The sequence below is a fragment of the Carettochelys insculpta genome, chromosome 4, assembly GCF_033958435.1.
Source record: "Carettochelys insculpta isolate YL-2023 chromosome 4, ASM3395843v1, whole genome shotgun sequence".
Classification (NCBI taxonomy): Eukaryota; Metazoa; Chordata; order Testudines; family Carettochelyidae; genus Carettochelys; species Carettochelys insculpta.
Genome location: NC_134140.1, coordinates 21552252 through 21562067, shown reverse-complemented (window position 1 = coordinate 21562067; position 9816 = coordinate 21552252). Strand labels below are relative to the sequence as shown.

Here is a 9816-nt window from a genome sequence, read left to right as displayed (position 1 = left end):
CCGCAGTTCCTTCGCTTACACTCACGTGCGCTGGAACGAGGACCCAGAAAATCCCCAGAAGGATCAGCTTCTAGAAGTTGTGATTTCTGCTGCTCAGTCAGTTCCGAAGCTTTTTACTTCCACAGCTTCGCCTGTTCAAAGGGGCCTTCGTTATTCCTTATTATTGGTTTGCATTAAAAAACTCAAGCTATTCCTTTCCTATACACTGGAGATTGTTTCTCCTCTCCAGTGTTTATGTACCAGCTTTTCGATTAAAAGCAACTACTTTTATACATTGAGCCCTGTTGGGGGGTTTGTTCTCTTGTTTATTTGGGGAGGGTCCACCCCTGTATTTTATTTTTTATTGTCAAAATTGCCTCTTTAAGGCCTGTACCTCTACGACATTACTTTCAGGGACTGTATTTGAAGAGAAGAACGGGACTACTTTCTTCACATTAAAACAACATTTCTCAAATTCCCATCCGATAGATATATCCAGTAACTAATAATTTCATCCAAATCCTGGACATTCCTAGGAATTCATTACAAAAATCACTTCACACGCACAGTACGTAATTATTTGCGTGGCACAACCCAAATCTCCTACATTAAATCTAAGTATCCGCCATCAAATTTCATTTGAAACTAGATAACCTCGATGAAGTAACTTTCTTCAATTTTTCTCCTTGTGATTAAGTATTTTTAGATCTATTTTCAGCAAAAATAGGCCAGGAAAGGGCAGGTTCACTGCTATTCCTAAAGGAGAACTCAATTGCAAAAAAACCTGCAATTTTCTCACATCTTCGAGTGAGAGTCCCAAAATTCAGCTCTGTAGTTTGATTGGGTCCCTTTAAAGTCAACTTTATGAATGTCACCCGCTTGACTGTAGGTACAGGAGTGAAGAGGAGCTCCCGCGAAGAGTAAAAGAGGCTGTTTGTTACAACAGCAGCTGGAAACTTGTCTAATTCTGTTCCACAAATCTTCCCAAGGCAAGAAAAATAGAAATCTACAGACTGCTGTCTCTGTCCGTCTGCAGTGTCTTACCGACGCAGGATGGTCTCTGAACATTTTCCGGTCCTAGAATATTCCCACGCTTCAGGCTAAGTGAAAGACAAAGTGGTCGCGCGTTTTGCTAGATCTTGCAAATAACAAGAGTAGACACAACTTACAAGGAGGGTCCCGACCCTACTTTCACTGAACTATTCGGAGGGAAGCAAAGGCAACCCTGACATCCCCTGTCAGGAAGGGAGGGAGACGAGAAAATATTCGAGCAAATGAGAGAAGTCTGCAGTTCTTTGTGGGTGCACACAACTATCTGTGTGGGCGCCCTAGGGAGGTGGGAATGCAGTGAACAAAGCGCAAGAGTTACTAAATACATGTATAATTATGTAGGATGTTTTTGAAACTCCAAGAGAGGCGCCGAGTTTGATCTCTCTGGCCGAGTTAGAAGGCATTCGGGGCACTCAAGAAATGCAGAATCGGTCCTTCAATGCCCACTCTAAACACTTCCCCTCACTCGTCTCCTGGGAGTTCAAAACCATCGACTGACTCTCTTTCCTGGAATCCTTTTTAGACAGGAGACAAGCGAGCTTAAACCTACTAGGGGGATTCCCCAACAAATCAATTAGCATGTGGTAGGAGACACCGTCTCTCTCTGTCTCCCAGCCATTTGGCAAGGGGGGGAGATAAAAGCTTACCACTGCAGGGCCAGTGTCAGGGCCTCATAGCGGGAAACGTTTTTCTGCACGCGGATATTAAAACGCGTTCTCAGTGAAGGGCAGGGAGAGGAGCCCAGAAGCGCTATCTGCAGGGGAGGAAGGTGGTATATGAGAGCCCTGAACGCAGTATGGCAACGATTTTGAATCGGTAGGCCCGAGAAGTAAAGATTTCCATATCTCGCTGCAAGTGGCGCGCTGCATAATCTGTGAATCGCCTCTTCAGTGATCGATGTGGCGTGGGAGGATGCACAGCCCCAGTGGCCTGCCGGCTCACAGAGCAAGGAGACAATCGAGTCAAAGACAATGCACTGTACAATAAAAAAATCAATGGAAATGTATGGCAGGGCCAACGCACGCAGCAGATTTATCGAGGATTGATCGGCATGAATGTTTTATACCGGGGCGTATTAAAAAGCTGTAAGAGATTTTAGGCCGGTGAGCAATAGCATCTGCTGGACCGATCGCTTAACAAGATGCTTTCCAGGCTATTGCTCATTTTCAGCTCAAGTGTAATTAATGATCCTCGCTGTGGCAGTTCTAGCACGGATTTGGTTCGCTCCGGGCAGCTCCGGAGAGTTTAAGTGCTTCTTTTCCGGAGTCGCAACCAACAACCCCAAGTTTGCCCGGGCTGTGTTCAACGTGACAAGATACGATGCAGCTTTGCCTCTGGAGTGCCATCTAGCCAAGCTGTTGTACCACGGTTCAATAAAGAAACGCCAGCAGCCAAGGAGTTATATTTCATACTAACGCAGCTGTAGTGTCACTGGGTTTGCTTTAGAGGTGTTTTGAGGTTGCTTTGAGCTACTAGCTAGCAACGTTAGTCTTTATATGGCACCAGCAGCCCTTACTAAACAAACATAACCTTGCTCATACGTCCAGAAAGTCAGGAAGGGCCAATTTTCCGTGCAGAACTACAGCGTGTTAGGCGTAGTTCAATTAAAATACAGGCTGCAAGAGTTCGCTTTAAATCCATGGCGTTTTCCTGGGGTAAGAATCTTGCAACATCAATTTACATTTAAAGTAGAGAAGGGGAGATTTATATTATATTAATATTAATATATGATGATGTTTGCACCTGGTTTCTAGATTCTCTGAACCCCGTAGACTCTTGTCAGCCAGCTCTGTGTCACATTTCCCAGTGTAAAGAAACCGAAGTGGGCGCGTGTTGAAACTGGCAAACTCTGAATGAAGTAAGGGAAAGCAATGAGATAGAGAACAAAGCATACTAAACCCCTTTCCCTGGCATGAATTCACGTCTTGTACCTTTTAATATTTTCCTATGACCATAGCTGGAAATACAGAGTATGAAAAAAAAATCTGTTTATTGATATAACAGCACGTCGTTTAAAAACAAACTAATGTCAAAACACGTTTTTCTTTAAAAAAAAAATCCGATCGATCATTTAGGCCGCCTTCAAGACCAGACTATGGAGTAGAATCCGAAGTGTAGTAATCGTCTCGTACATTACTCAAAAGACAAGGCATGTGGACAGTGGCAGGCGGTTAAGGAACACGGTTAATCTACTCTGATATGATTATTGTGAATCATATTTTACTCCAGTCGGGAACACTGAGCGGTTTGTGAAGTTGCACGTGGTTCTCCCATCTAAACCTGTGTCTCGAACGGAACCAAAGCAAATATTGCGAAATAACACATATTGCATAGGCAATAAATATTCTCCCCCACCCCGACATAATGGCCTGCCCCAGCCAATAGCAAGGCCAATTCCGATTGGAGTTGCTCCCAGCTGGAGGATTGTCGACAGGTTTTAGGATCGACTGCATCCCAAAACCTCGTCCGCTCCCAGTGCCCGCTGCCCTCCTCTGGAAGCGAGAGCGGGGTTTTAGATTCGTTCTTACACACGCGGCTGGAGATTTCCGCGCAAGTGGTCAACTCACATAAAACCCCCAAAACTCAAACAAAAACAAAACCCACAAACACTGGCGAGGATCTCTTTGAGCTAGTCAAGGGAGTTCCCAAGTACGGAGATTTGAGCTTCCGCAGCTATGAAGCTAGACAGACTCTGGTGGAAAAGAACAATAGGGAAAGTTACCGTTGTCTCACACACCGGGTTGCCATTAACCTCCATGCTGCCAGCTGCTCTCAATTCATTGGGGGGAAGATGCCGCCGAGGGTTATGTTTTAGGCTGGCGAGAGCAAAATATGGAAAAGTTATAGCCCGGCCAAGGCATTGGTGGCACAGATGACTCTCCGTTGCAACTCCATTGCTATTGGCTCTCCAGGAATAAGGCGAGCTCCCCGGACGTACCATTTAAGCCCACAAATAAGCTCGTTTTCTTTCCAGAGGAAAGACCCACACACGTATGCTCCAAGACTCACCCAGGATCTGCGCTCCCCTGAACAGCCGCACAGTGCTCCGAGCTGGTAGATTAAATTACATCTGATTATACCCTAATACACGGGGTGAAAGCTTGACCTTTCCCCAAAACGGAGTTTTACAAAAGCTTTCCCTCCCACCCTCGCTGAAATTCAGCACATCCGGAATCCCCGAATCCCAGCCCTGAGGTATAATAATTGACCCAGGACTAATTTTAGCAAGGAAGAGAGAGAGAAAAATAAAACAGCTCCTAAAGGGGGCCGGGGGTAGCTTAGGCATGCATAATACTTCATATAATATCACGTTACAGTTTCGCTTGTGTAACTAAAGCTACAATTTCCCAGGCTGCAGCCGTCTGATTTATTCTAATTGCCAGTGCCAACAATTCGTCAATTACACAAAACTAGCCGGAATCCTCAGCATCCCGTAAGGGACAGTAAAGCCGTGCTGGGTTTTGCTTAGACTAACCAGGAGACCAAAGCGATGGGTAAATAGACCCTCTGCTCATCCTGCCACGTGAAGCCGGTATGTTTAAGGTTATTAGCCTGTTCTGAAGGGAAGAAACTACTTCTGAGCGAAGCAGCTTAAGGCTGTTCTGCAGAACGGGTTCAAATGAAAGGCCAGGCATTTGTTAGACGTCGCAGGAATTTTATCACAGGCTTTCGAGACTTTTTAACCCACGTGATAATTAAACTATGGGAAATGGCCTTTGGGCAGAGAATAGCCGGTAAATAAATGTTTTTTTTTTCCTACGGTGTTTGGAGTGAGCCAGATCAAAATTAAACCTCAATGCGTTTTCAAAGAATAAAATCATAGAATCCTAGAACACCAGAACTGGAAGGGACTTGCAGTTCCTTGTCCTAATGGCAGGACCAAGCACCTTCTGGACCATCCCTGGTTGATGTTTATCTCATCTGCTCTTAAATATCTCCAGCGATGGAGATCCCACAATCTCGCTAGGTAACTTATTCCAGTGTTTAACCACCCTGACAGTTCGGAACTTTTCCCTAATGTTTTCCTGGTGTTTTCCTAATAGCACAGCCCAGTGACCAAAGAAGTCCGAATTCAGCCTCCTCTCCGGGTTAACGTGGGCGTACCTAAACGATGAGCTGTGCCTCTCTTAAAACTTGCCCTATCCCCACCACTTGACTCCTTAACTTTGCAATTTGATGAGATGCGGCACGCCAGAAGGAAGACCCCGGGCTGGGTTGTGAAGCCCTTTCCTCTCCCCTCCCCGTCTGGGGTTCCCCAAAAGGCGCTTACCCCATCCAGTAAATGATGCCCCAGTCATCAAAGAACTGGTAAAGTCCTTTACATTCGTCTCCTGCTCAGCGAAGGCTCCACCGTCCGGGTTCGCTGCAAGGAGCGTTTAGATTAAGGGAGGTGAAAGTCGATTTAACGACCCGAATCCCAAGGGTTGTTGTTCCCACGGGTGTACGCAGCTAATATGCAAGGAATGGGGGGGGGGGGGAAGATTCTCTCCCACGCGACTGTATTTTCTTTGGGCAGGTGACAGGCAGAGCCCTCCCGGGGCCAGACAGGGCGGTGATTGTTTTCCTTTGTTTTGTTTTTGTTTTTGTTTTTTAACAGTTACCCTCAAAGTAGGCTTATTGCACGTTTCAAAATTCAAAAGCATCCGAGGAAGAAAGGCGAGCATAGGAAATCTGGGGGGTGGGGGGCGGCTGGGCTGAAGCGGGTCGGGTTGAAGGGTCCTTGCAGAGGTGGATTGTCCTCAAACCAGTCCTGTCATCTGCGATCTGAGAAAGGGGACCGAGGCGGCGGGGAAGGAGGCCAGGGGGTAGGTGACGGCGTGGGAAAACCCCACCAGAGGAGGGGACCCGTGCGGCAAGGAGAAGCCTAAAGCACTTGCGGGCGAGTTCTCGTGGTACAGGATGGGCACCCTGACCAGCCTCTGGGCGGCCTGGGAGAGGTTGGCCGCCTCCAGGTCCGCGGCCAGCTGTCTTTTCCACTTGTTGCGGCGGTTCTGGAACCAGATCTTCACCTGCGTCTCGGTGAGGTGCAGCGAGGCCGCCAGGCCGGCGCGCTCCGAGCTGCTCAGGTAGCGCTTCATGTCGAACGTGGACTCCAGCTGGAAGACCTGGCTGCGGCTGAACACCGTGCGGGTTTTCTTCTTGCGGCCCGCGGCTCGCTGCTCCGCCGAGTCCGGCTCCTCGGCTCGGTCCTCCTCCTCGCGGCTGGCGCTGCCGCCCGCCAACGCCTCCCTCCGCTCGGCCGAGCCCCGCTCGGCAGCCTCTCGCCTGCAGCCCCCCGGCCGGCCCGCGGGCGCCTCCTCGGAGAGCTCGGGGGACTCGCGGTCACTGGCTGCGGGAGAGAGAGAGGGACACGGGTTGTGTCTGCCGGAGCCAGCCACGCGCACGAACACGCACACGTGGGCGCAGCGGGGCCCTGTTCACGCCCCCCCACACACCGGGCCTTGCTCACGCACACACACACACACGCACGCACGCGCGCGCACACACTGGGCCTTGCTCACGCACACACACACAGGCACGCACGCACACACACCGGGCCTTGATCACGCACACGCCGGGTTTTGATCACACACACACACCCACACACACACCGGGCCTTGCTCACGCACACACACAGACGCACGCACGCACGCGCGCACACACACCGGGCCTTGATCACGCACACGCCGGGTTTTGATCACACACACACACACACACACACACACCGGGCCTTGCTTTCTCTCTCTCTCTCATACACACACACAGGGCCTTGATCACACACACAAGCACACCCCGGGCCCTGTTCTCTCTCTCTCTCACACACACACGCACACACACACGCCTTGCTCTCCAGACTCCGCTGGTGTATTAGCTCCTGTAACGCCGACAGGAGACTGGCGTATTCCTTATGCGGCTACATTTAAGCGCCCCCACGCTGATCCGCCCCTACACATGAATTCGAACGGCCGCGAAGGGACGGGACCCCCCAGCCCCAAACAAAGCGAGCACAGAGGAGAGATGAAGGGGGTGGCACCGCGCAGCTGAGCTTTCCTGCTCCCTCTTCTTCCCGCTCCAATGCTTCCCCCAGTTTCCCACATCGATATTCCAGGGCCCGATCCTTCGCAGCACACCACGCGGATAAGCATTTCCCCTTCAGAAAGGATCACTGTCCAAACCAATCAGCTGCACGGCTAAGAACCATTGGGTGAAAACCCCACGCAAACAGTGATCCCCAAGGCAAGAACTAACACAGACTTCCAGCGCGGACCGCTGGCTGCACAGGGAAAGTGGCTTCTCTGAAGCACCCGTGGTGATGTTGATAAGTGTGAAGGTAGAAGAACCGCCCGCCCCCCGCCATTCGCAGCTTGAGCTGTTATTTCCCACTTCGCAATTGACTGTATTCAACAACACATAACAAGAGCGCTGGGCAAACGCCCTTCCTGAAATGAGTCGGGGGAATGAAAATATCAAACTAGCCAGTTGCGGCTGTTTTTAGCACGGGGCCTGGGTATAGAAAAGGGTTTAGCTCGTCAGCTTGCAGGTGAAGTTTGGAACCAAGTGACTAGGTGTGATTAAACACACCTCCTGGGGCTTGCTCAGACCGCACCCGCTCATCTTTCACGCCAGGCACTGGCATGGAAACCTGAGCATTTAACCGGCCCGTCTGTAGCTCACAGGCACGTTAGCAGGGGCCGGTCTTTTTCAGCAGCCTGTAAACTTTTTTCAGCTCTCAGTTCTTGCGCTGGAATTTAACTATCTGCTCCGATGTTGTTCTCTGCCTTTAAACCAGGCCGGGGCAGGCCTTGGGTGCGAGGGGGGCTCTTTGACAGTCACAGCTCCTCCGTTCCCGCTCCAGGTGATTCTGTATTTTTAAATCGGGACTTTAGAGAAGCCAGCCCGCGGGACGCCCCGGGAACAGGCGTGTGTGCGTGGCTGGGGCGGGGGTGGATGTCTTGGACCTACAGCGATACGTTGCAATGGTCACTATCCTTACGATTTGGGGGGGAAGGTCTGGCCAGAAAGAGCGCGCCCGCCACGGCTCACCAGTGAGAGAGGAGGGATTTTAAGGAGAGGTGAGTTGGGTCTCTGGCTAAGCCCGGGTGCTAGTTTGCCCTTCATTGCATTCTCTCTTTGGGGCCCCGAGGGACGCCTGCACCCCCCTGGGAAATCCATTTCTTGGGGCGACCGTGCAAATACTGCAGTGAAGGGGAGAGATGCTCAAGACGTTACCTGGGGACCAGCCCCCTCTAGGTCTGCCGGGTCACGGCGCAGCCTGCCCGGAGAGCGGCTCCCTCTGTAAGCGGCCGGGTACCCCCAGACATAGCAGCTGAGCAGCCTTTTGCTCTTCCCCAACGCCGGGCCCCAGCTGGCTGCTGCAGCCTCCAGCCGCAAGGGAACTTACTGTCTGGACTGGCGCAGCCGAGGAGCGGAGCGTGGGCTCTCCTGTACCACTCCATTGTACTGCCCCGGACAGGGCAGCCCGCCGAGCCCAACCCGAACCCGAACGGCGAGACCCGGCAGCACAGCTGAGCGCAATGGCTGCCGGCGATTCCGCTCGGCGGCCGCGTCTCTTTGTGGCCGTCCTCCGCGCTCGCCTGCGTCCTCTCCCCTCGGCTTTCCTTCCCCTCCGGGCCCAGCAAATTCTCGATGAAAAACGACGAGACCCGGCCGGAGGCGGGGCTGATGTTCTCGGTGGCTTCGTCCGGCATCCTGGCTCCAGCGCCGGGGCTCGGAGCCGGGCGCTCAGGGCAGGCTGGCTGGAGAGATCGCTGGTCAGTTTCCAGGGCGCTCAGGCCCCGCGCCAGCAAGCGCCCGCTTGCGCGGCGAGACCCGCTGGCTGCGCTCCCGGCTCGGAGGGGTGGTTCCCCGGGGGAGTCATTACAGATCGCGGGCTGCCATCCTTCCCTGCCGGCGGGGAGCGGAGGAGAGGCGGGGAGCCCCTCGCCGGCGCCGGATTGTGCGCCTGACGCCGAAGAAGGACACGCACACGCCACGCGGGCGAGCTAAGGGCTTCGCGAGCGGGGGCTCATCCTCCGAGGGGGGGGGCGCCGCGCGGCAGATGCGCTTCGCCCCGGACACGCGGGGCCAGGGCGTCGCGCGGAGCTCCGCGGGGCCGGGCGCGCTGCCCCGGGGAACGGAGGAGCCGTGTCACTCAGGAGCTTTTTATTTAGGTCAATTAGGGAAGCAAATCAAAAGGCGGCGAGCGGGAATGCCCGGCTCCAACGCCTGGCTGAGGGGGCCGGCCAGGCCAGCAGCCCGGGCCTCCCATTGGCTAGACCGGGCAGCCCAGCCAACCAATTCCCGGCCGGGGACCCTGGCAATAATAATAGTGAGGCTGATGGATGAGTGGGGCGCGAGACTTGCCTGAGAGCGCGTTACCAAGGCCCTGCTCCCTCCGGGGACCATCCGTCCCCCGGTACCCTCCTGCGCCCCTGTCCAAGCTCTGTGCCTCTGCCTGAGCCTCCCGCAGCCGTCTGCACCGGCCTGGGGTGGGGACGGGGGATTTCTTAGCAGATCCCCTCCCCCGCAGAGCTGAACCCAGGACGGCTGCACTGAAGAGCTCGGAGCGCTCGGCTCAGCTGAGCAGGGCTGTGGGAGGAAGGATCCGCCTCCCCGACCCAGGTGTGATCGGTGGAACAGGCAGGGTCTGTTTCCAGCCCGTGACCCCTCGCCCCGCTGGGGCTTGTAGGGGGATGAGGAGGTTAAACAGAGTGACTCGTACCTGGATGGACAGGATGCCCCCCCACCCCCCGGCCCAGCGCCTCCCTCCCACCTCTCCCAGCCTCGCCCCTTCTGGTGGGGGTCCTA

General features: G+C 53.5%; 1 protein-coding gene across 1 annotated transcript; it reads right to left on the bottom strand.

The window, feature by feature from the left end:
* Positions 1-5768: 5768 nt before the first annotated feature.
* HMX1 (H6 family homeobox 1) lies at positions 5769-8717 on the bottom strand. The gene is made up of 2 exons (XM_074991710.1): positions 8411-8717; positions 5769-6358 (listed from the first exon to the last, which is right to left on the bottom strand). Exons 1-2 carry the CDS (start codon positions 8715-8717, stop codon positions 5769-5771), a joined length of 897 nt encoding a protein of 298 aa, XP_074847811.1.
* Between the last annotated feature and the right edge of the window lie 1099 nt (positions 8718-9816).